The sequence below is a fragment of the Mustela nigripes genome, chromosome 7 (genome assembly GCF_022355385.1).
Source record: "Mustela nigripes isolate SB6536 chromosome 7, MUSNIG.SB6536, whole genome shotgun sequence".
Classification (NCBI taxonomy): domain Eukaryota; kingdom Metazoa; phylum Chordata; class Mammalia; order Carnivora; family Mustelidae; genus Mustela; species Mustela nigripes.
The window spans coordinates 88,661,744-88,689,106 of record NC_081563.1 but is presented as its reverse complement, the minus strand read 5'-3'; the positions used below and the strand labels follow the sequence as shown (position 1 = coordinate 88,689,106).

Sequence of the window (27,363 nt, the reverse complement as noted above, 5' to 3'; positions counted from 1 at the left end):
CTGAGCCACCCAGGCGCCCCAAAAAAGATTTTATTTTTAAGAGTAATCTCTACACCCAACATGGGGCTTGAACTCACAACTCTGAGATTAAAGTTGCACACTCCACTGACTGAGCTAGCCAGGCACCCCACCAAAACAGTTTTCTTAAGCATTAGTCTTATCTTCTCATAGTTCCATGTCTCAGAGTTACTCAAATGAAAAAATGCACAATAGGATTATTCTTAACAATTATGAACATTTATTAAGCACCAAGAGTATACTGCAATGGTTGCTATGTAAAAACATAATTAACAACATAGTGTCATTGCCATCAAGCTTACAATCTAAAACGAAATACAAGAATGCTACAAGCCTACCTTAAAACTTCCTTAACTTAGAAATGGTTATTTTGGGGGCGCCTGGGTGGCTCAGTGAGTTAAGCCGCTGCCTTCGGCTCAGGTCATGATCTCAGCGTCCTGGGATCGAGTCCCGCATCGAGCTCTCTGCTCAGCAGGAAGCCTGCTTCCTCCTCCTCTCTCTCTCTCTCTGCCTGTCTCTCTGCCTACTTGTGATCTCTCTCTGTCAAATAAATAAATAAAATCTTAAAAAAAAAAAAAAAAGAAATGGTTATTTTGGCAAGTAAATGAGGCAAAATGGCCTATCACTTTAGGTATAATGTTAATAAGGCTTTGAACATGATCCAAAGAATGTTTTGCTTGTACCTACCAGACATTTCCTCAATTATATTAGGCTTGGTAAGAAAAAGAACATGTAGAAATTGGGTAAGAACAATAAATTATTTCAAATTGCCTTCTAGGACTTACACAGAGAAAGGCTTACTAGCCTGAGTTTTTCCACTGCCAGGGAAAACCCCATGAACAATATTATGAACTCAACCAAGCCTGTCTTCTATTCCACTTGCAACTTTTCAACTTCTTCCTTTCCCCCAGGTAAAGGCTCCAGTGATGCCCCTATCAGGGAAGAAATCTAAACAAAATATCCTAAAGTTGTAGAGGGTTACCAAATCAAACTTTCAGGAAATATGAATTCCTATTTTAAAAGAGGAGTGAGCAGGGACAGCACTGGGACATCTGGCTGCAGGAGAGGCCCGGCTATGAAGGCTGTGTAAAGAAAAGCAGCTGAGCTCAGTTTATGCATCTTTGAAGTGATTTAAGAATATGGGTAAATGGTTGCTTTTCTGTCCCTTATTTCTGGTGTAGGGGGATTTGACAATTTAGGATCAAGATCCCAAGTTACAAAGCCTGTATTATTTTGCCTATGTCCATAGGATAATATTTAATAAACACTTCCAAAGTTCTCCTTGCTGGTCATGTATTAGCTGACAAAGGCACTCTGAAGGGATTTTGATTCTTATTGTCAAATGCAAAGACTCTTTTAAATGTCTGAGTACATACAGACTTTAACTACATATTGATTTTTTCAATCACTGATAATTCTTTGAACTCTAAAAGAACACTAAAAAGTAACCGGTTATAAGTTACCTGAAAACTGAAATAGAATTTACTCTGTAAAGTGCATGCACAAACTTTAAAAAAAAATACATGCATACAAATATTTTAATGGCAGAGTGGTAGCATCCTGAGTTTTTTGTTTTGTTTTGTTTTTTAATGGCAAAACAACATTTCAGCAATTTTTTTTTAAACAATAATTTCCTCCTTAAAAGGACATCTTGGGAACTTTCTTTTAAATGGTAACACAGCAGCAGCAACATTTAAAAAATGTTCACAAAATGTGCTTTGCATACAAGTTTATCGAGAAAGAATGGTCCAGAAATTTCAGGATAAACTTTCTAAGAACACTTTCTATAAAGTAGAATAATCCACTACTTTTGACCTACAATTGACATTTAAACACCCTCTTTCCAATTTAAAAGTGTCATTTTTACCTCCTTCTTATAGTAAATAAAATCCAATCACAACATTTGAAATGAAAAACAAACACCTACCAATATCATCCTTTTAGCAAGATGAGAAAAACTAATTTCAACGTGTTTCCCCCCAAAAAGGAGAGAAAAATAGAAAATCATGTATCACCATAGCTGTGGCAGAGGAATCTGGGTTTACAAATCTCAGTCAATGCACTTATTTTTGGTATTGCATGAAACAGCTAGAATTCCTGAAGAATGTATTTTCTAAGGCAAGTTTGATTATGTATAAAGCATAAACATTAGCATGGTTATAAAGGCAGTAAGACCAATACATATACATTCACTTGTTTTAAGTCATACATTCCAAGCTACATAAAATTTAATTTCGGGTCCTATTCTAAGACTACATCTTTGACCTTAAGCTTAGAAGCAGAATTGTTGTAATATGTTAAAAAATACTTCATTTTTTCCAATATTGTAAAGTATACTGAATTTTCAAATACCTAGTATAAATTTTTTTGCACAAAATTTAAAAAGGCATACTATTATCGAGCTAAAACTACTGGGTTAAGTAATTGTACTAAGGAAGAAGTTCACAAGGAAAACAAAATACAAAACTAAGCATAATTATTGCATTTAACAAAAAAATGAAATCAAGTAGTTCTAAATGTACTTGTTTTTTTGTCTTAGTAATATGTATATTTCATTTTATAGCTACTAGCTATTAGTCTGATAAACATACTCAGATTCTTTAAGATTTGTTTTTCTTGGCTGGTTATTTTTCTTCCTTCTATCCTCCCCAACAGCAGTTGGAATTATTTTTCTTTCAAATACAAAGTAAATTTTTATCTGAGTCATGTGAAAGCTGATTCCTCACTTTCATTTTTAAAAGTTAAATTAATTTTTTTGGACCTTAATTAAAATCTAACATCTAAACCTTGTGTGTTTTTTTGCGGTTAAGTACAATCTACATTTTGACAAATTGATAAGGGTTATTAACAAAAGCAAATCTTGATTTCATGTGTGTTTTAAATTGATTACACAAGCTTTTTTTCTTTTTTAATAAGAAGGAGACGAAGAAAACCATTTGTACAGGCCCTCTTCACTCTCAACAATTTTAAGATACAGCTTTAAATAGTGTGGATCAAGTCAAGTAATGTTGATAATCTCTTTTCTTTGCATAGAAGAGAATACACAAATAAAGGAAGTTATTTCCTTCCTAAGGTCTCAGCTAGTTTCTTAAGTCTTTTCTTCAGCTCCAATGGAAATTTCTCATAGCACTTCTTACAGACTGGCTTCATGTCAAACTCCACAAATTTATTCCTAAAGACAGGAACAATAATAAAAGAAATTAGGAGAAATGTATTTGACACAGATATATAAATAATGTGAGGTAGTTTTACTGAAGTAAATGAAGACACTATATGATGACATTGAAATTCACAGCAAAAAACTGTTATTTCTAATCTCAACTTCTGTCATTGTGGTAGATGTAAAAAATTGTCCTTATAAATATATCTTATACATCTATCTGGGTAATACAGAATGTACATTACATTTTAGTATGTGCTACAAATACAGGAAATCTAATGTCAATGTAATTTAGGTAAGTAAAGTCAACCACACATTAAAGTACCATGAAAACACTTTAAAGAACAGTTATTTAAAGCCCAGAGTTGTATTTCTTTTTTTTTTTCCAGAGTTGTATTTCTGATTTGAATGACCTTCTCTTTATTAATTAATCTTTATTAATATTTTAAATTAGGTAGTTATGAGGTTTCATCTTTCCTTATATAAAGTGGTTTGATTTCTATCTCCAACAATGACAAAAAATCATTTTCAAAGAAAACTTAAGTTGTAATGGGTTATTTTGGTTAGCTGCCTGACAGAAAGGTTGGCAGGGGAGATATGAGAAAGTTTTAAACACCCTTAAGAAACAGAAATAAAACTGGTTGCCTGTGGTTCTATTTTGTGAATGGTCAGCTGTATGGAGAACTCAACTCTTTTTTTCTAAACCTAGAGCAATTCACATTATCAATCTATTTGTGAAACAATTCTGGAGAAGCCAGGTTTTTAGATAGCTTTCTAACTGTCTGCTATGCATTTCCAATTGGTAATTACAAATAGCTTCTTACTGATGGAATCTAGGGTGTTAAACTGTGAACCGAGGAGATACACAACCTTGTAACTTGTACATTTTCCTAACTTATTTTCAGGTGGCATTTCTGGAACAAGGCTAGTGGCACATTGTTACCTATGGCAAATGATTAAATCAGATGATACAATTTTAAAGAACAAAGTTAATACCAAAGTTAATTCCTAATCATATAGTTAATAAAATGAAACTTTTATTCTCAAGCATTACATGTCAGTTATTCCCTAGCTGTTTTTCACAGAGATCTTAATGCTGACAGAAATTCAAATGATGTTATTTTTCCACTGACAGTTTGATTTAAATGGTACTCCTGAGTTACAATTTTCTCCCAAAGACTGCTAGCATGAAAGCTACTAAAACTGCCATTTTTTGGATGAAGGAAATATTATCACTGCTTCCAGAGATACTGTTAAGCAAACTTCAATGGTTTTAGTTTTGTATTTGAATTTTAATTCCTCTTTATGAAAGGAAACATGAAAACTGGAATAATAAAAAACTTTTGGAGCTCAGAACACAATGGTAAGCATGAAGAAACAATGGGACAATCATGCCAGTAATTCAAAAGAATTTCAAAGATTGAAATATTTCCCATAAAGATCAGGAATAAAGTAGGGCTTGAAAACATCAAGATAATGAATTCATAAACAGCAGCAATGAGCACTCCATGAAAGTGCATACAGACACCAAAGACAGTAGATCTCTTTTTATAGAGTACAGGGTCTTTGCTTAGATACAAAACATGCAGAAAGGATTTAATACAGAGCTTAGAACACGTGACACTTGGAATTCATCAAATAAATCATTTTAGGCAAAGAAACCAAAACCAGGATTTTAGAAGACTGTAGTCAGCAGAGAAAAATACTTAAAAAAATTTTCTCAGTATCTACTAAATAGAGATTGGAATTCCTCCCTTTGTATCCATTTTTGGAAAAAATAAATCTATACCACATTGTGATATGAACAAAGAGATGAGGGATGAGGGAGTCAGCAGATTAAAGGAAATAAATGAAGTACAAGCTGGTTTTAGGTGAGGATTTTAGTAATGGTAAGTTTTAATAATTTTAATAATTAGGCAAAAGAACCGGCTCTACACGGGTCAAGTACTTGTATTTCAAGCTCTGACAGCTACAAATATATGCCAAAAGAAACAAAAAAGTGAAAGACCAAAATAGAATAAAACATATTCTAAAGGACTAACCAAAGAAGAAAGCAGTGAAAATGATGACAGAAGGGACAGAAAAGTTTACAAACAGACTGGCTTTTTCTTTTTCTGCTTGTCCTTATCCTTTGCTTCTCTCTCCCGTTTGGCAAGCCGCCTCTTAAATTCTTCTGGCATTTTTTCATAACAGTGTTTGCAGACTGGTTTTAGATCAATTTCAACAAACTTATCCCTTTGAACAGGACAAAGAAGGAATAGAAGAAAGAACATAAAACAATTAAAGGAAGAACCTTTACTTTTGGAAGGGACACAAAGAATAAGGAATCAATTCTTTTTTAAAACTCCCTATTTTATAGAAAGTTACCCCATTGTTTTCAATCTTAGGATTCACACTGGACGAAACTGTAGACTTACTTCAGTGTTAATTTAGTGTTGCAGGTAGAACAGGCAAAACAGTTCACACACCAGGCCTTATTAAGAGCAGAGACCACTAGAGAAAGAAGCAAGAGATCGGGTCACACACATTGGTATGGAAAGTGGAGCTGACATTTTCAACTCTGACAGAGCTAAGGTGGATTCCATAACAGTTGGAAGAGGTTCTCAAGAGGTTTTATTGCAAAAGTATCACATGACTAAAAATCTCAGTGCCATTAACGTTTACCAAACCAACCAAATTAATTAATTAATTAATTAAAAGCTATTTTTTCACATTACTAGAAAAACTGAGCCCTTATGTCTTCCAGGACTATAGATTGGTTCATGTTAGGGAAGATTAACAGTGGCTTTTTCAATCTTTATTTATAGTTAAAATTTTTCTTCTTTGAGTATCCTGTGAGATATATGAACAGTATGTACCATGTCTTCCCACTAAAGCTTGTCCTCTCACTCCTGTGGATGCTGGGGTGTACATTTAACATGTACTATATCACTCAGATGCGCTTTTCTGGCACAGGGCCTGCCTATGAGCACATTTGCTGCTACCTTTCCGTGCCTACTGCCACTGGCCCAACAAAGAAATAGGGACTGGATAAGTAATTTTTAAAAATCCAGACATTAACTTATTTGCTTATAGAAACTGACAAAAAGAAGCATGCTTCCCTTCCCTTCCCAGCTTCTCTCACCTGACAAATACCTCACATAGGAGGGAGTTAAGTTTTACTTTCTATTGCGCTGAAGACTGCTCCTCTGAGCTACTCCTTCTGCAAACTGCATCATGGGCAGTGTATTGCAAAGTATTTCCCGAGTTGGGTTCTCTGACGAGAACCACAAAGCATGCTGAAAACAGGAATGTTTAAACTTTGCCAGGAAGTTTCTAGCGGAATTGTGCTAGTGACTATTAGCAAACACAGCTGCTTCCTTTCAGTCCCAGTTAATCAGCCCTGCCTAATTACTGCAATACAAGGCTGGTAAGCCGAGAAATGTCTACAGAAAACTGCCAGGTTTTAGCATCTGCAGGGTTAAATTGACTCTCGCTAACTACCATGGCAGATTGAGCTGTTCCTAATAAATACTGCTCTACAGCTTCCAAGTTATGTAATTCCAGGGGATGGAAATAGAAACAGATCTCAAGGTTGGCTGTGAATGTCTCTGCAATATCTACCATAACAACCCTGTGGCAATGCCCTAAAGTATTATTATAAAGGAGTAACAAATCCATCTCTTAGGATATTAGCATTTCTGCTATGGATTACTTGCAAAATACACCAAAGGAAAAAAAAGTAATTGATAATGATCATATTCCAAGCAATATAAGTCACTGAACTCTTTCAATTTTCATATTACCTAAGTGTTCTTGTGTTAAAATGATGGCATATAAAATTCCTACAGATACCTACCATCACCTTCTATAACACGGTTGCAATGGAAACAAACATCACCAAATAGCTGAAAGTGAAAAAAAAAAGTGGTAAAAATTCAAGATGTTAGAACTAAGTTTTAGAACACCAATATTTAATATAATTTCAGTTCTTTCTACCACTTAAAACAGACAGCTGACTACCTAGATCCAGAATTTACCATTCATTACTAGCAAAAATTAGTAAAGTACATGGACTATTTTTCCTTTTTACAATGAAAATAAATTAATTCACTTTTCATTATTATCAAAAATCAAAAAAAGGCTTTAGAAATGTTCCAGATTATGGGGCACCTGGGTGATTTAAAGCCTCTGCCTTCGGCTTAGGTTATGATCTCAGGGTCCTGGGGTCGAGCTCTGCATCAGGTCTCTGCTCAGCGGGGAGCCTGCTTCCTTCCCTCTCTCTCTGCCTACTTGTGATCTCTGTCTCTCAAATAAATAAATAAAATCTTAAAAAAAAAAAAAAAAAGAAATGTTCCAGATTTAAGGAGGCTAAAGGAAAATGACAACCCTAGATAGGGTCTAATACTGGAGTGGAAAAAAATGATACAAGGTACTAGTACAAGTGACAAAATTGGAATACATACACTAAAGTATTAAAGTATTATATCAATACTGATTAACTATGATTATGCAAAAGAACTCCATAATCTTGGGAAATATAAATTGAAGTACTTAGGGGCAAAGGACCATGATGAACTAATGTATCATCAAATGCTTCAGAAAAAATAGGTGCATATATACAAATACACACATTTGCATATAAAGATATGGAAATTTATTAAGTGTATGCTTTCACAGAAAGAAACACATGTAAATGATGAAAAGGTACATATATTTTTTCAAACTCTTTTTTTAAAATTTCAAAACCTTTTAAAAAAATTTTTATTTCAGAACCTTTCTGTGAGCCTGAAATTATTTCCCAAATACGTTAAAAAGAAATCTCTATAGTCCAATGTACATTTCCCAAGAGATTTCCTCGTAGCTAAAATATTAAGCTCAAATTCATCTAAGTATCTGTAGTATCCAATGAGGACAATAAATACCTGGTTATAGTGGGTTTCACAATACGCCAGGCCCTTCCTTTCATAATGGCGATGTCCAAGAAATGGCTTTTCACACTTGGCACAGACAAAATGCTGAAAAAAATTGCTAGAGGTCATTTTTGAATTGGGATATTTTATTTATTTAATGAAGTAAAACTCCCCAAATTAAACTAGATACATGAAGTTTGAGGTAGCTATTTCATTTGGCCAGGGCTAACCCTGTGACACTTTCCGTCTTACTTAATTCAGGTGTCTTGAGGTTCTGACAGGTTACCTTATGACACAGCCTATTTAAACAACACAGAATGAGAATAGAGGTCAACATGTGAGTAGCATTTTTAGGGAGGGGCTGCTGCTGCATATGGACCATTACACTTCCAGCTTCAAGAAGGATTTAAGAACAAAAGAGCACATCCTGTATCATTACCAAGAGATCACAAAAACAGTGTATATTCTATATTCTTAATTTTCTACAGAATCATTTGTCTTGAAAATGTCTATATTTAATCTTTAGAATCTCCTTCTCCTAGCACATCTGAATGAAAAGTACTGGTTACCCTTCACAACTGACTCACCTCCACATGCCACTGCTTGCCCATGGCATTCACCACACGCCCTTCGATGGGCCGCCGACAAGCTCCACAGATGGGGACCCCCATCTTATCATGGCATGGCAGGCAGTACAGCTCCCCTTTCAGCTCGCGGGCATCAGCAGTCAGCTCCTTCCTGTCCACAAGAAAGACACGGCACTGAACACTACTGCCGAGAGAGAACAATCAGGCAACCAATGTGGCTAACACACTTTTCAGCAGGTTTTTGGAGATTTCACTGTAACAATCCCTGTAACCCTTTTTCCCCTCTTACTGTTGCTCACAGTATCCTAAATTAATAGACTTGAAGGAGTTTCAGATTCCTATCAAAACATCAATATAATACCATAATGATAAAATATACAAATAAGTTAGATCACACTGATCATATTTACCATGTCTTTTTCTATTATCACATTACAATCCCTTTGTCTTCCTTAAAAAGCTAGAAGAGATTCATCACAATGTCTAGGACAGTGATGTTATCTTTCCAAAATAACTGAGGTCTAAATTTAAAGACTAGTTCCATTTACTAATTGTCACAAGCTATTAAGAGTTATAGGCTAATAGAAAATAAACAGATGAAATGCACAGAACTTTCCTCCCCCAAATGCTTTAGTTCAGTCTCCTGCATCAATAAATATTTAGCCAGAGGTGGCCCCAATTAGCCAAATGGACTTGTTTACATTTCATCTGTTTTAAGTAAATCTTCAGAAGTGCTAATGACAAATGAACAGAGAAAAATTCCACAAAGTGAAACAGGCAAGAAAATGAGATAAGATATAAACTGATAATCACCAAAAAAAGATGAGGTGGCTGTACTTACAGCACAAAGCTGTTTTATTGATCCTTAGCTTCTCTCATCTCTCCCACCCCACAATAATTTAGCATGTACATTCATATTGATTAAAGTACCTTTTTCCATTAAATTTTTTTTAAAGATTTTATTTATTTATTTGAGAGACAGAGATCACAAGTAGGCAGAGAGGCAGGCAGAGAGAGGGGGGGAGGCAGGCTCCCTGCTGAGCAGAGAGCCTGATGCGGGGCTCAATCCCAGGACCCTGGGATCATGACCTGAGCCAAAAGCAGAGGCTTTAACCCACTGAGCCACTCAGGCACCCCGACTTCTTACACGTTTTAAATTTTCTAGGTTACATGTTGGAGAATAGCAATCTGGTATGCTGGAGTGACAGAAATACAGAAAAACGTAATCTTTTATTTCCACCATCTGTGCAGTCAAAAGGCAGGGGATGGCAATACCCGCAGTTGGCACAGTTGAAATGGTCTGGATGATACGGGTCATTCTTGAATATCAGCGGCTGCTCATCGATGATGGCATGGCACTTCTGGCAGATGTATTTTCCGAGGCCTCTGGCTTTCTCACGATTATGACAGGGACGACACAGGTGTCTAAATAGAGCCAAAAACTTTTTTAGAAACTTCAATTGAAAATCTGAGGTTCTTTCTAATAATTAGAAATAAACTCCTCATATCTCTGAAAAGAAGTTAAAGAAATCATTTTTTAAAAAATCACTCCTGGCTTGCAAAAGCAGAATCACTACTTTTTACATGAAAACTAATTTATTCCAACCCAGGGAACCCAACTGATCTTTAAGAAACTCCGGCTGAAGTACTGATTCCCCTTCTTTTGGCCCAGGGCCACATGCAGTCTAAGATCCTCTTCTAACAGATACCAGATGAACCAATACATTGCAGTCTTGAGTTCCCTGTACCTTCAGCTCAGTGCCCTAAAGAACCGCCTCATCAGGGAAAACAGGCATGACCTTATAGCAGTTCCTTCTCCACCCACACCTGACAAGGATGGAACACTCCTACCTCCCAGCATTCTTGACAAAGCCAATATCTGCCAGAACTTCCTCGCAGAGGTCACAGCGGAAGCACTCAGGATGCCAGCTGTTATTCATGGCTTTGATCACTCGGCCAATGATGAATTCACCTACGGGAAAGTAACACACAAAGGATGTCCAGTTTGCATCCTATTGCGGAAAGTAGTAAGGCAAAAGACACCAAGAAAGAAATGTTTAAATCGCTCTCTATGACTAGGGACTTTCTATACATGTGTTGACCACAGTAAGCACTGCATGAGGAAGAAACTCTTTTTTCATCTGAGTCCTTGGTTTTGATTCTGTCATATTTTCAGGTTGTCTTATCACATCTCTGATCATGGTTTTCCTTTTCCCAATGACATACTGGGCTCTCCTGAAGGCCTTTTGTTTATTTCTGGTCATCGCTGACATAGAAAACCTAAATCCACAGCACATTTTCTTGAAACCTATATTCAATTTCTTCTTTCACTAAACTTTAGAACATTCTACTCAGTTTTTCCAATCTCTGGAGACCTTCCAGTAGAAGCATTAGCAACCAGTGAGGTGGTTAAAATGCAAGCAAAGCACCAATGTCTTCCCTGTCTCTCTCCTGGCAACCCCCAAAGTGAGCAGGTAAAGGATGAATTAACAGGGAACAAGAACATCCAAAAGATCATCTGATAAAAGTCTCAATTGGTCCTCAAATAACTTTACAGTGGATCTCCTTAAAAATCATTTCTCTCTGGGTTTTGATACTCTTCCAGCTTATTATGTCAATAAGGGAAAGGACTAATAAGTTACCTGGATGCTATTTTTATTGAGCACCAAACACCATTTTCACCATAATTTTGAGACTCACTTTTTACTTTGCCATTCAGCAGTAAGACTTACCGCACTGATGACAGCAAGGAGCAAAGAGCATCTGAAAGTCATGTTCACAGTACTTCCTTCCTTCAAACTGAAATAGAAAGTACCATCAACTTGTACAGATGAACCAATCACAGGGTGAATATAATTATTCCACGGAGACATATAGGAAAGATGTCTTTGAGCTAAGAGCTCTGCCCTAAGAATTAATAATTCTACTGAGATTTTTAAAAGCAGAAGTAGCTTTTTACCCTCCCTAAAGATCCAAACAACTGAGGTGAGACCTGGTACAATAGCTCCAGAGTACAATGCTAAGTCTTCTCTGGCTTGCAGACTCATCTTAAAGAGTCTAATGAGAGCTGCAGATCCCTCTCTCCAGAACACAGGCATATACACACAAACCCTGTCCCACTTTTTTTCAGGGTTGATACCTGAAATGTTGTACCATAAGCTTTAATATTTCCAAAGAGTAGATACTCTAGTATATTTCAGATTGACACATTTCAAAATGAGGCCAAAACTCATTTAAAAAAAATTCTATTTTAACAGTTGGAAAAATTTGTATCCTCCACTTTTCTCCTTGAACTATTTCCATTTCATCCCCCAAAGTTTCATTCTGGTGTGGTATTTTTTTTCCTAAACTCTGTACTAAGGTCTTTGACATCCCCCTACCATACTTCTCGGCAACTAAAATGTGTATTATGAAACTTTAAAATTTGTTTTATTTTCTGAACCTATAAGGCTCTAAAACATTCTTTTTCTTCTGGATTAAATTATCATTACAGTGATTACTAATACATAAATGGTCAAAACGTGAGTATGTCAAAATGTTAAATTTTACTTTCCACTATTTGTTTACTTGAAAAGCCTATCTTAATGAGATGAGCAGGGCTCCTCTTCCCCTCACAATTATTGCATGTATCCAAGGATAAATATGATTTACATTGGAAGAGTCAGGGTTCAACACTAATTTCTGTTTTGGGGGCTGCTTTTACCCTCTTCACATAAGTCATGAGAATTATGTCTCCCTTTGAATCTTTGAGCTCCTTGCAAGTTATATATTAAATGTATTACATGCTGTTTGACTATCAAAATCCATTTTTATTTATTTTTAAAGATTTATTTATTTGTCAGGGGTCGGGGGGGATAGCACAAGCAGCAGGAGTGGTAGGCAGAGGGAGAAGCAGGATCTGTAAGGAAGTAGCCTGACTCAGGATGGATCCCAGCACCCTGGGATCATGACCTGAGCCAAAGGCAGACGCTTAGTAACTGAGCCACCCAAGCATACCTCAACATCCATTTTTTTTTTAAGATTTTATTTATTTGACAGGAGAGAGAGATCATAAGAAGGAAGAGAGAGTGGGAAGCAGGCTCCCTGCTGAGGAGAGACCCGGATTGGGTCGGAGGACTCAGAGACCATGACCTGAGCCGAAGGCAGAGGCTTAACCCACTGAGCCACCCAGGTGCCACTCAACATCCATTTTTAATGATATATTAGTAGTCAACTCAATTTGCTCAATCGTAGAAATCAGCTGCAGCTTTGCTCAATTTATTGAACATTATCGACTATGCCTTAATTGGCAGACCAGTCAAAGCAGATTTATTCTGTTTCAGAAAAAGGCTTACTTCATTTTGAAATTCAAATGAGTTGTAATATATTTAATGAATCTGTTTTTAAAAGCTGCAGATGATAATACATTGATATGCTACATTAACCCAGTCTTATCATAATGCACTGTACAGCCCCAAGCATTAGTTATTTATGAAGTAGATATGTTCCTTTATTGGATATATACTATGTGTATATATGAAATCTGAGTTTAGATTCTAGCAGTAATTAAAAAAATTAAATATAAACATTCAGAACCAACTCCACTGATTTAGTTGGACATGCTAAATTGTTTACCACCCACCCAAGTCTTAGTCAGTGGTGAAAGACCAGGCTCAGAAATGTGTGTGTCAACTGGTCACTAACATTTAAAAGACTGATTACGGATAACAATGCATCATTAATGAATAGTTGAACACTACATCAAAACTCATGATGTATATATGCCAGCTAACTGAGCATAATAAAAAAACGCATCACAACATCTTCAGAAGGAAAGGATAATGTTTTGTGCATTATTTGTATGTGTGTGTGTGCGTGTGTGCACATGCGCACATGCATAACAGTTTTATTATAGTTTTTAAAATTAGTACTTTTTAATGGAAACAACTTGACCAAAAAAATCTGTCACAGAATTTAGTGATCCATTAAAACAAAGTTTAATTAAAAAAGAAAAACTACCCCTGGGAATAAAAATACATTATATGTTTATAAAAAAAATAAAAAAATTAAATAAAGAAAAAACCCTCTAAACTTTTAGTTTGTATTTAATGAAAGAGAAAGATGTATATTGTTTAAAACAAAAACAAAATGAGTCCAGCCATTAGCATATATACTATATTTGCTAGCAGAAGATAGAAAAAATTAGGATTGGTTGTAATCTGAAATTTTTTAAAGATCTATTTACTTACTTAGAGAGAGAGTGCATGCAGGGGAGGGTCCAAGGGAAAGGAAGAGAATTCTAAGCAGACTCCCCACTGAGCATGGAGCCTGAAACAAAACGGGGCTCAAAACCACAACTCTGAGATCACGACCTGAGTGGAAAAAGAGTCGGGTGCTTAACCGACCAAGACATCCAGGTGCCCCTAGAATAAATTTTTTAAGATATAATTCAAACAGGGGCGCCTGGGTGACTCAGTGGGTTAAGCCTCTGCCTTTGGCTCAGGTCATGGTCTCGGGGTCCTGGGATGGAGCCCCACATTGGGCTCTCTGCTCGGCGGGGAACCCACTTCTCCCTCACTCTGCCTGCCTCTCTGTCTACTTGTGATCTCTCTCTCTGTCAAATAAATAAATAAAATATTTTTAAAAAAGATATACTTCAAAAAGGTAGCATAACACTGACTGTGGATCCAAAAGGCCTGAAGTGTAAATTCTGGCTGAACCACTGACTGCCTGTATGACTTTGGTCAAGCTGTTTAACGTCTCAGTCCCTCGTGAGAGTCACAAGCCTCTTCTCTTCTGGTTGCTGTGTTCTGGCTCTTTAACACATACTCATCATGTTCCCAATTTCTTAGCACTGCTCTCTTTACTTTGCTCTCACAGGACTCTCCCTTTGAAAGGATGAGTCCTGTGGTATAAATACACAGTGGAATACCATTCAGCTATAAAAAAGAAGGAAATCCTGCTATTTGCAACAACATGGACAGACCTGCAGGGCACTGTGCAAAAGAAATAAGTTAGGCAGAGAAAGATACTGTGTGACCTCGTTTATGTGTGGAATCTAAAAACCCTAAACTCACAGAAATAGAGAGTTAGTTACTGGGGCCTGGAGGGATGGGGGGAAATGGGGAGTTGTTAGTCAAGGGGTACAAACTTCCAGTTATAAAATGAATAAATTCTGGGGATCTAATATATAGTTATAGTTAAAAATACTGTATGGTAGACTTAAGAGTAGATCTTAAATGTTCTCACCACACACACATTCAAAAGATAATTACATGAGGTGCTGATGTGTTGACTGACCTTACTATGGTCATCATTTCATAATATACACATGTATTAAATCATCATGTTGTACACCTTAAACTTACACACTGTTGTCTGTTGATCATGTTTCAACAAAACTGGAGGGAAAGGATGAGTCCTTTTGAAATCAGGGATGAAAAGGGCAAAGTCTTAAAAGGAAGCTGTTATGATTACATTTCCAAATCTGCCACAAATCTCAATATAGAACATCCAACACAGTTCCCTACTATGTGGACCCAAAACTGGTTTAAAATACCATCAGCCTGTAGGAAGTATTAATGCTCCAGACAGTGTTAAAACAGAATGTCTAAGAATCCCAGTTGTTGCCACCTGCAAGGAACAGGGATTGTTCAGTATGAGGGAGGATGAACTCTAACCAAAAATAGCTCTGTTTTGAACTGTTTTAAGTTTTGAGTTCTGTGAACATTCTCTTTGCGTAGGGGGTAAGAGGAGGTAGGAGGAAATTCTGCTGCTTTAAAGAGAGCTCAGAATTAGAAACTGGGCTGACAGTCTCATTTCAAGGCAAGTGCAAATGTTAACGATCTTCACTTGGTGATTTGTACTGGTTCATCATAAATTGCTTTGAAGTGAATGGGTCAGCAGATAAATACCTCCTCTAGTTGGACAGTTTCCTTCCAAACAGACCTCCCTTCTCAGAGTTCAGCCTTCCTGAGTAATCATGACTCTGTATAAAAGGAAATGAGTGAAGAAATCTCTTTGTAAACTCTCTTTCCACTAAATCACTCATCATAAATTGGTCTTTCCTGTTATGCATTCTGTGATAGGGAGAAAAGGACACATTCAGAAATTTCAAACTAAAGAGAAAGAAAGAAACCTGAAGTATTAACAAAGAACCTATCCCCTAAACGTGTACTATGCCGAAATAAACACCATGTTCATAGCCTTGGTTCAATGTGACTCGTCATGTTTCTGGAATTATAGCTCTCTTTAACTGTTAATTCTATTTTACTTTCAAAAGTATCTTCTTAGGGGAATATTAAGATCATCCTTTTACTGAAGATTTTCCAAGATACCACAAACTTAGATTTAGGAACCATTACAGTGGCTATATATAGTTGGTAATGTTTGGGCTTCTGGTTTGAATAGGTATCCCCCCGCAGCCCCAAATGATATTTAAATAGCCTTCTCATGCCGCCAATGACTTGGTCACTTTACAACTATTTCTTCATATGTACTGGAAGATGACAGGAGATCCTAGTAACTCATGAAAACCAGAACTGATGGAAGCAGCTTTCCCTTCAAAGCTAACTACAATACCAAATTCAAACATCACTAATCATATATTCATACATTTATCTAACCTCTCTAAATTTTCCTGATCTGAAAATGAAGGAAAGTACCATGGAAGCCATCTCCAAATTCTACCCAAATCACTGTAAAAACTATATTCACTCCTAGGACTAGGGCACAGTGTGGCCTACACAGTCTGCCACACATTGCATCTGTAAGCTTTCCATAAATATTTCCTGAATGACTGAAAAAGCAGTGATGGACATATACAAGAGAGCATTATCTCTCCGAATGATAAAACATCAGTCCTAGGAATCCATTTCAGTTTTGGTGAGACTCAGGGCATCCTTGTGCAGATGAGCAGGTGTGAGATAAAATCCTGATCTGACCACATCCCCACTAGTTAACTGTGGGCAAGGCCTCTGAGCCTCATCATGGCGACATGTACGTTAGGAATGAAAATACCTAATTTGTAGGGCTCATGTGAGAATCAAAGGTATGAAAAACAACAAGAACAATTTGTAAAACATCTAGTACAGTGCCTGGCTCATAACAGAGGTTTAGTTATTTCGGAAATAAAAATACTAATGTAACTCAAAATTAGCAATTACAGGGCATTCACACATGAAGTACCACATTCCAGGCAAAGTGAAGGACTGTGAAGAAGTAAGACGAACTAGGTGACCTTACCCTCGAGAGACTCACGTGAAACCAGAAACAGCACCTCAACGTTTGGTGGTGCCGGTGGTGGAGAGCAACACCACCATGACTGTTTTAATGTGTTCCCTTTTATTAATACCCTGATCACTACCTTCTAAGACAGACAAAATTAAAAGATAAATCATTGTTAGAATCATTCATATTTAAAAAGTGTTTAAAATTAAAATGCAGAAGTAGGATATCAGTTCTAAGTAGGAAGCAGTTCTAATCACCATACAGATAGGGCCATCTTGCCTTTTGCTAAACGAGGATGACACTTTCATTATGAGTGATGACTACCCAAGAATGGTATACTTATATTTCCTTATGCCAATTTGAGCCAGAAAATAGAGGCTTTCTTAAGGGCCTTTTTAAAGTTAAATCTGTCTGAAAATACTTTCTAATTAAATTCATCATCTAAGAATTAACTCTAAGTGCAGTCAAATTCTTAGAGACAGAAAAAGGGTCTTGTTTTATGAGGGTATCGCCTACATAACTTGGGGAACATGCCCACTTGGAATGGACTTGCTATTATCATAGTGAAGCTCATGACCTATTCAAAGGGATGCTCTCATTCAGTGTAGTGGTTCTCAATAGAGGGTGATTTATGTTGAAAGATTTTCTTTATTTGTCTGAGAGAGAGAGCATTGTGCACAAGCAGGGGGAGGAGCAGGCAGAGGGAGAAGCGGGATCCCCACTAAGGAGCCCAATGTGGGACACTATCCCAGGACCCTGGGATCATGACCTGAGCCAAAGGCAGATCCTTAACCTACGGGTCATCCAGGTGTCCCTCAACTGGGGTGATCTAGCTCCCCAAGGGATATTTGGCAATGTATGGAGATACTTTTGGTCGTCACAAATGGGGATCTAGAGGGCAGAGGGGCAGAAATATTACTGAACAGACTACAATACACAGGAGAGCCCCCAAAACAAAGAATTACTGAGTTCAAAATGTCAACAGTGCTGGAGCGCCTGGGTGGCTCAGTGGGTTAAAGCCTCTGCCTTCAGCTCATGGTCCCATGGTCCTGGGATCAAGCCCCGCATCCGGCTCTCTGCTCACCGAGGAGCCTGCTTCCACGTCTCTCTCTGCCTGCCTCTCTGCCTGTCAAATAAATAAATAAATAAATCTTTAAAAAATAAAAAAAAAGGCAACAGTGCTGAGAATAAGGAACCCTGGTTTAGTGTGTGCAAACATTACCTATCTGAGCAGTATCCACTGGAAAGTGGTACTAGAGAGTGTACTAATTTACTTGGTACTGTACATGCTACCTTGGTTCAAACTGCCTATGAGACATGTGTGATCATCCCTTGTTAGAGAAAACTGAAATTCAAAAATATTAAATAACTCACACCGAAGTCAGTAGAACTGGGATTCAATCCAAGGCTGTCAGACCCTAAAATCTGGGCTGCTGCTGCTTCTGTATCTACCACCTCTCTTTGGCAGACTAACAGAGAATATAACCTAGAATTCTTTAATTATCTTGTGGGTTTCTTTAAGAACTTAAAAATCATGTTTGAAAGATTGCCTGGCTTCTCTGCCAACATACAATCTAACCTCACTTGAGAATTGGGCATCTGAACACAGATGGAGGTAATTCTACTGAATGTGGAACAATGACATTAAAGCCTTGAACTACTGGGTTCCCTTTTGACCATGTACCAATAAAGTGAATCCACCCTCTGTTTCCACTGCACAAATCTGAGAAAAATACTGAGGTCCTGAAACATCCTAATTATGGATACATGTTTCCTAATAAAGAATGAATAAACAACACTACTGGAAAATCTCATGGAAGTCGGACCAAGTGAGGCTCTTTGGTCACCTCCAATCTGTGACAGTTCCTACCCTGTCTTACATGACCTTGACATCTTTGAAGGGTACCAGTCAGCTGTTTTGAAGAGTGCTCCTCAATATGGGTTTGTCTCATGATTAGATTGAGGTCATAGATTTGGGGGAAGAATACCACAGAGGTAATAAGGTGCTCTATTTCTTGCATCATACTGGGAAGTACATGATCTCAACACAATTTCTTATCACTCAAGTTAACCTTGATCACTTGGTTAAGATAGTACCTGTCAGGTTTTGCTGCTGCAAAGTTACTACTTTACCCATTTCTATATCCTTGTTAGAAGTGAGTCATTAAGTCCAGCCCACATCAAAGGAGAGAATTGTGCTCTTTTTTTTCCTTTTAACCTATGCTCTTAGAGAGCATAGGTCATTTGAATCATTTAAAGTCATTTGAATCATTTAAACAAACTGGGGGGAGGGGAGCTTTTAACTCAATAAGTAGTACTCCAAGTACCAGAAGTGATTATATTAAAAACCACCTAGATACAAGTCACCCAAAATGAGAAAATTTGGTAAGGCCAGTATCCCTAAAATCATCTCTTAACTAAAACCCTTCCACTGTACTTCCCCTGTGTGTGGGGGGGGGGGGGGATTAAAAGTAACTTCATTTAGTGTTATATGTCTGCAAATTACTTCCAAATAATTTGGCAGAAGATGGGTGTGGTGGGCATATGTGTGAGATGCATAAGGGTACATGATATTCATTGTACTATTCTTTCAACTTTTCTGTAGGTTTTAAATCAAAAGTAAGTTTATTCAGTGACACCACATTGACCTGAACTAATATCTCAAGTCAGCAGTCCACATATGATACTGAAAATACATCATGGCTCTTAGTCATGGCACTTAGTCAGGGTCTACCCAAAACTGAAATCTCCTCTGTTTCTACTTAAGAATACATTTCTTGGGGTGCCTGGGTGGCTCAGTGGGTTAAAGCCTCTGCCTTCAGCTCAGGTCATGATCCCAGGGATGTGGGATCGAGCCCCACGGGGAACCTGCTTCCCTTCCTTTCTCTCTGCTTGCCTCTCTGCCTACTTGTGATTTCTGTCAAATAAATAAATAAATAAAATCTTAAAAAAAAATGTCTTTCAACCACCACTCTCAAAATAAAGCTGGGACAATGTTCGTGAGATGAACAATAAGTAAATGAGTAAAGCGTACCAAGATTTTGAAGTATAGCCTGGAAATGTTTACATTAGAAAATGTTTGCCCTGGTTTCTAGTGGGTATATTAGCATTTTATCTTGCCATCTATACTATCCAAGTACTGTATACACATCATTGTATCTATTAAGCACCTTGTAGTCATCAAATATTGTGTAACAAATGATAGATAGAGATACCGATTAATGAGGAAAGTCCTTACACCAAGGTATTTAAAGGTAGAGGGGAAGAAGATAAGCATATAAATAAACATGTGAAATGCTCTCCATACTAAAGGTATAAACAGGGCACCCAGGTGGCTCAGTGGGTTAAAGCCTCTGCCTTTGGCTCAGGTCATGATCTCAGGGTCCTGGGATCGAGTCACGCATTGGGTTCTCTGCTCAGCAGGAAGCCTGCTTCCTCCTCTCTTTCTGCCTGCCTCTTTGCCTACTTGTGATCTTTCTCTATCAAATAAATAAATAAAATCTTTAAAAAAATTAAAAAAAAGTAAAGGTATAAATAAAGTGCTGTGGTACTAGAGAAGGTAACTGAAATGAGATAGATGGGAGTGGCCTAAAAACATGAGTCACGTGGCCCTGTAATAAAAACACCCTGAGTAAAGCAGTCATTGATGACAGAAGCTATGGAGCCCAAGATTCATGGAGCCCAATCTTTTATTCTTCACGGGGTGATGTATTACAGTCTAATGGCAAACTGTTAAGTTCACTAGCTGAACCACATGATCTGGTATGACTGAAGTTCACCTTGAGTAAGGAGCCAAAGCAGGTAATAATCCTGGCTGCAGCTAACTCACTTTAAGAGGAGATGCAGATGAGCCAGAAATAGCTGAGCTCAATCAGCTTACCTCCAGACAAACATCCTTGAGTGGATAGGAAACAGCAGTGTAATGCTAAATTTGCCTCTGGGGCCAAAGGAAGGAGGAACATCCTGGCCATCTCATCCAAAATATCAGAAGTTCCACAGTAAAAATGAATCCCATTTGAAGTAAGTGCAGAGAACCCACCTATAAGTCTTCAGAACTAATTCTATGGAGAAAGAGTAGAGGCTGTGCAAATAAGGGAAGAATGATGTTTTAATCAAGACAAAAGCAGTAGCAAAGCTGTAGAGTGCAAAGGACACAGATGCTTTTTTTTTTTTTTTTTAAAGATTTTATTTATTTGAGAGAGCGAGCGAGTGTGGGGAGAAGCAAAGGGAGGGACAAGCAGACTCCATGTTGGGTGTGGAGCTGGACACAAGCCTGATCTCATGATGCTGAGATCATGACATAGGCCGAAATCAAGAGTCAGTCATTTAACCAACTGAGCCACCCAGGCACCCCACATCTGCTATTACTACATACAGCAAGACTGAAGTAAATACATTGTGTCTCAATGGAAAGCAAGCCGAAGTAAATTTTTGGGCTTCCTTTTCAATAACTGAGAGTAGATTATTTCTTGGAAGCCTTGGACAGCTTCATCTCTAATATCATTCAACCAAAAGGAAAAGCCAGATTTTCCACATGCAGGTTTACAAATCCCGGCCTTGAGAAAGGGGTTTTAATTATCAGTGTAGCTAAAATAGCAATCTTCCTCAGGACCCAACAGACCTTAAGTTGGGTAACAGCCCATTAATAGACCAGTTCTGGGTATTTGTAACATTCTGGAATAATATCAGACAGACCCAAGGAGCATATTTATAGTCCAGAAGTAAAAGGGAGTATGAGGTGGACAGGGGGACAAGTGTGAGTCATGCCTTATTCTGTCCTACTGGATGCTCTCACAGAGCCTTCTCTCTGACTAAAGCACTGACTAAGGCCTGGCAGCTGACAGTTTACAGATGCAGAACAAGCCCCTCAGGAGGTGACTGTGCTTGACAACATAATTAATTCCAAAGTGCCAGGCACACAGACCATATAATATGGAACTAATGTTTGGAATAACTGACCCTGCCTTTCTCTTCTGGGTCCTTCTCTTGCTCCTTTGGACCCTCTCTTAAGGATTCTTCCATAACTACCCATTTCGATAAAAATGTCTTAGATTTGAAAAGAACATGCAAGGGAAAGAATACCATATTGGGCTTTAGGAGACCAAATGAGGTACTAATCCCATTCATGTCACAGATCTGCTGTGTTATAGGGACATTTCAATCTCTTTGGGCCATGGTGCAGGAAAAAGGCAGGGGTAAGAATGGGACGATAGAATCTGAAGGCTCATGTTTCTTCAGGAGGCAGACTCCTGACTCTTAAGTGACCTCCTTCCTTGCCCTCCTGGCATGCCTCCACTGTGCTGACCTGAGAACCTGAATGTTTCATCCAGACCACAGAAGCAGGTCCTCATCCTTTTACTCCAACTGAGCCCCCATTTTGCCCCCCCTCCCTTTCTCTCCTTGCTGCCCAGACCCCTAGCGATTTCCTTTTCTTCTTCAGGAATCTAGCTGCCACCCTCCTTACTACCACTGGCAGCTTCTCCCACAGCCTCCGGGAGGATCTGTAACCATGATGCCAAGCAGCACAGCTCCTACTCCACCCTGACTTCCCTCCTACTGTGACTCTCCTATCGCTTGCTAGTCCTAGCCCAAAGCCATTACCTCTGACAGAAAAAGAGATTCCCACTGCCCAAGGAAAGAGTTAGGAAGAAATGAAAGAAAAGAGAATAGTTCCTGTACCTATTGCTAGGGTTTTTATTGTGAGGAATGCGGTTTCTAGGATATAGCAGGAGCTCAAAAATGTGTTCTGGTGAATAAAACTGTGATCCCTAATCAAATCTCTTAAAGCTATTCCCAGAGTTACATTACTATATACAGGGCAGCTCTGTATGTCATGTGCATATGATGGACTAAATAGCTTTTCTGCAGGCTGGCCTGGAAACCTCCCCTTACAGGAGGCATTGTTTCTATGGGAAACCGCAGTCTGAGTGGCAAACAATTGACTTACTAATGACCATTAGAAACTACCTTCCTTCCTCTTAAAATGGCTTTTAAAACCGGGAAATTAAAAAATGTGGTAGGCAAAAAGAAATCAAAGAGCACCCATCTCTGGCTATAACAATTCTATGTGCATACATTATCATAGAGAGACACACGTATGAGTAACACACATATAGATATGTAAGGAGTAAGTACACGATATAATTGGACACACACACACATCCCACTCTTACCTTCATTAACAGCATGGGTTCAGCCTCCACGGACTAGTCCCAAAAGCATACATACTCTGTGAGAAGGGGGTTTCAGTGATCATAAGAAATACAAAGGATATGTAGACACCACAGGGTAACACAAAAGAATCAAGAACAAGAATTTGGGGGACACCTGGCTGGCTCAGTTGGTGGAATATGTGACTCTTGATTTTGAGGCTATGAGTCTGAGCCCTACATTAGATATGGAGATTACTCAACAAAAATAAAATAAATTAAAAAAAAAAAGAGAGAGCAAGAATTTGAAAAAGAAGATACATATAAGAGCTTAATATGGACAGGATATCCCTCCAAAACATCTGAACAAGATCCCCCTTAGGCAATAAATACATGGAAGTTCCCACTCACTGCATGAAAGGTCAGTAACAGATGCCCTGCTTTAGAGAGGGTATTTCATGGTGCTCTGAGTCAGGGAAAGAGAGAGAGGCAAGAATCAGTAAGGCATGTGTAGGCGGCAAGCAACTGGGGACCTGAGTGGAAAAGCCAGAGAGCCTGTGGCTGACATTTATGAAAGGGCTCTGTCTGCTGAGCTGAAGTGCACAAGTCTGATAGGTCAAGTCACAAGGTACCAAGGGTTCTGAAACAGGGAGGTGAGATGAACAATACAAGTGGCAAGGTGGGGTGTGGGGGGCAGTGTCTGACAGGGCATTCTGCACAGAAGTCATCACTGGCCTGATGGGTACCAAATACCAGGCATATCAATATAATCTTCATACTGAAATTCAAAACAAAGAAGGATGCCTCAAAATGGCATCCCTGTGCTTCTGTCCGGGCTGACTCACCTCATAGAAGAGTCCCTCCGGGAACTGCTGGAAGCACTGAGCACACACGAAGCACTGCTCGTGGTACAGCTCCCCGTTACTGTTCACGATCTTCTCGGCAGGTGCAAACCCCCCCTTGCAGCGCTCACAGGTGGCGTTGGCCAGGGCATTGGCCATGTTGCTGTAACACACAAAGGACAGGAAGTCTTTAAGTCTTAGACTCTCAAGTCCTTAGACTTGAGACCAAATGACACGAAGAACTGAGAAGAAAGTTCTGTCTGATCACAAAACCATCCTGTAGCCCTAAAGCCCAATTTCTTGTGTCTTAAGAACTCAAATTGCTCCCATCTCTTTGCCCCTCCATCTAGGTGCTGAAAGGGCCTCCTGCTTGGAATATGTTTTTCTTTAACATTTCTGACATTCCTCTTGCTAAATATAAGTGAGCGCCTACTACATGTGAGGAACAAGGGATAGAGACAGAAGTCAAGAACTGCCCTCAAGGAGACTGAGGTTACAGCTTAATAAGTAGCCTAATTAAAATACCCACAGGTCACCATCTGAGAACAGAATCTCTAACTTGCATGTCAGCTGAACACCATGTCCTGACACAGGTTATCCCTTTGGTTAGATCCTGCTGAAAGCAACTGCTGCAAGTAGCTCTTAAAACCACCAGAATGCCTTAGTCTTGTAATCTCATTGGTAAGAACAAGTATTGAGCACTAACATTATAAGCTGTATCTTAGTCACAGGGTTGTACACTGTGAAAATCACTTTATAGACATGACACGGGGAGGTTCAGGGAATTGGAGTAATAACCCCAATGTCACAAAGCTCAGTAGTTAAAGGAAGACATGGGACCAGAATCCAGAGTCTCTGTTCATAAAAGCACAACCAGATTATAGTATCCATTTCAAACACCTGAGAAGATCGATAAGGACACCATCACATTTTGCACATTGGGCATTTAAATGACCCCGATGAACCCAGTGACCTGGTCTCTTCCTTGCAGTCTTTCCACTTTTATCTTGAAACATAAAGGAGACAGTAAATGGACCGATATCCTAATTAACCACTGTGTAGTTTGGAAGAAGAAAAGCATGTACTCAGATAATTATTTAGCTCTAACAAGCCCTGGTTTCACATAAAGAACTGCTTTGTTCTAAAAGGCCTTGAAGTGGGGAAGGTCCTCTACCCATAGCAGTCATTGGCCAAGCTGTCCTTCACAAATTGGCAAGTTTATTTTCAGACGTGCACTCAGAGCACAAGCTCTACCTGTGTGTTTAGTTGCCTGGTGCGGCCTGTAACCACCCAGATACTGAGTCAATCCACCTCCTAAAGTTACTGCCAATATTCTCTAGAATCAACCACTCTGTGAGGCAGGTGAGGAGTCTTCATTTTACAGCCAGATTAACTGCCTTGTCCCCAGCCAGTTTCTAAGTTTCCCTGTTTCCTTAGCAAAAAGGGCTCACACATACCTCGTCTCAACTCCATCCTGCCCCAATGGAAGAATTTTGCCTTCTTGCCCTAAATGTTTCAAAGAACAGTATTCCTATTTTGTAGCCTTACCATAACTAACCTCATGTAAACGTACCACGTTCACGTTCATACCACATACCATAACTCTACTAACCAGGCTTAAATACGGAATTAAAACATCACAAAAAAGGGGGGGGGGTAGGAAGAGAAGCAGCCTCATTGCTTGGCAAAACTGGCCTAAGTCTTATTAAATTTTCTACTTTGTCATTTCAAAATTACTGTGGGTTATGGAGAAAAATGCATCACATTCCCTTCTTCATTTGGGTTTGCCATAAGCCAAATGAACTGTAGCAGTTTTAGCAAAGCTCTTGGAAAGGTTTGGAAAGGTCTTTCTCCTGACCAAAATCCACAGGTGTCTCTAGATAAAGTATAGTAAACCTGCCCCAGTAATTCCTAATATTGTTTTGAAGATAAAATAAGTATATAACTTTGGAAACCAGAAGATGCTACTCAAATATAAAGCATTATTATTAATTCTGAACCCTCTCAAAAGATTCAGCAGAACCTTATAATTTTAACAGAACTCCCAAAGAACAGGAAGAGAAGAATATTCTGGAATGTCTTGATCCATTATCTAGATCAGTGGGTTCTCCAAGTATAAAGGCCACCGTAACTCTTTTAGGGGTTCAAAAGATCTTTTCTTTCATCTTTGTAGAGGCATATTTTCATTATACACATTATCTAAAGCAACATATTACACTAGGATAAATGCAAAAGCAGAAATGAGAAACTGTCTTATTTAGACAGACATAAATGAGATTTGCAAAAATGTAATTCAATGCCACTTTACCCACCAAGCTTTTGTCATTTTGGAAATAGTTATTTTTCATAAAAAGCCATTAATATTAATACTTATTAACATGTAATACGTTTATTGTTATTTAAATTAATACAATTTAATTTTGCTCTCAGTTTTTGTTTTCTAAAACAGTAAATACTGATAATCAAAAGCTCTTTGAGGACCTCAGTAATTTTTAAGAGTGTAAAGTGGTCCTAAAATCAGAGCATTTATCACCTGTTTCCTACTCATTATACTAAACACTGGTTATATTCAAATCTAAATATTCAAATAGTTAGAAAATAGGTAGACACATTATAAAAACAAACATGTAGTTTCCCACAAATAGGAAAAATAAACCAGCTTTAGAAATAATGCATTATGTATTTTTGAAGAAGTATTCCTTTTAATAACAAGCAGGATAAGAAAAGAAATTACATTAGGGAAAAGTTTCAGGAAAGAGCCCGTAATAATCTCACCAACCTACTGAGCTGTTTACATTTCCTTTTCCTCTTTTGTCTTTGACCCTCTGGGACTGTGAATTTTTTCAATGGACTATTTTTTAGAGTAGGTTCAGGTTCACAGTGAAACAGAGGAAGGCGCAGAGTTCCCCTTCACCCCTACATGCCAGTCTCCCCCTCCACCCCCGCTACCATCATCCTCCACCAGAGAGGTACTTGGTTACGATTTAAGAACCTACTGTGACCTGCATTTTTTTTTCAGTTGTTTTTTTATATTTAACACTACCTATGATAGAAATTACATTTTAAAAGTCATATATGATAGTTATAACTGTCACCCAGCTAGTTAAAATTAGTTGGCTCATTTTTCAAAAAAGGATTTTTGCTAAGAAGTGGTGTTGATGACAAAGCACACATATGTTGGGAAATATGTATGTAAAAGCCTTTAGTACAGCATCTTCACATTTGGCTAGTTATAACTAATTTACCTGATCCTCTTCCACAAATCAACTGCACACAGAAAACTTGGTATCATTGAGCTTTTTGTTTTTCAAGTGCTTCATTGGTCAAAGTCTGTGAAACAAACTTTTTGGCATGAAATGAAAACATGTGTAAATCCAAAAAGCATCTTGAGAGTCCACAAAGCACTCTGGTTACAATATAATTTTAATTACCCAATTACACATAAACAGAACTTTTTATAAGTTGTGAAAACAAATGACATCTGTTATAATACCACACAGAGTGGAT

At 38.1% G+C, this 27,363-nt stretch overlaps 1 protein-coding gene across 4 annotated transcripts in view; it reads right to left on the bottom strand.

Annotated features, from left to right (window-relative positions):
- Positions 1 to 215: 215 nt before the first annotated feature.
- LIMS1 (LIM zinc finger domain containing 1) overlaps positions 216 to 27,363 on the bottom strand; it is a 141,082-nt gene continuing 113,934 nt past the window's right edge. For 2 of the 4 annotated variants that reach the window (XM_059406386.1, XM_059406383.1), the window contains exons 2-11: positions 23,860 to 24,019; positions 11,390 to 11,456; positions 10,509 to 10,629; positions 9,933 to 10,082; positions 8,658 to 8,808; positions 8,083 to 8,175; positions 7,017 to 7,065; positions 5,596 to 5,671; positions 5,221 to 5,413; positions 3,106 to 3,190 (exon numbers count right to left, since the gene is read on the bottom strand). In XM_059406386.1, coding sequence (XP_059262369.1) covers positions 5,266 to 5,413; positions 5,596 to 5,671; positions 7,017 to 7,065; positions 8,083 to 8,175; positions 8,658 to 8,808; positions 9,933 to 10,082; positions 10,509 to 10,629; positions 11,390 to 11,456; positions 23,860 to 24,019 — 1,015 coding nt within the window. In that variant the 3' untranslated portion in view covers positions 3,106 to 3,190; positions 5,221 to 5,265. Of the gene's footprint in view, positions 3,191 to 5,220; positions 5,414 to 5,595; positions 5,672 to 7,016; positions 7,066 to 8,082; positions 8,176 to 8,657; positions 8,809 to 9,932; positions 10,083 to 10,508; positions 10,630 to 11,389; positions 11,457 to 23,859; positions 24,020 to 27,363 lie in introns of all 4 variants that reach the window. The other 2 variants (XM_059406385.1, XM_059406384.1) reach the window with 1 other exon arrangement.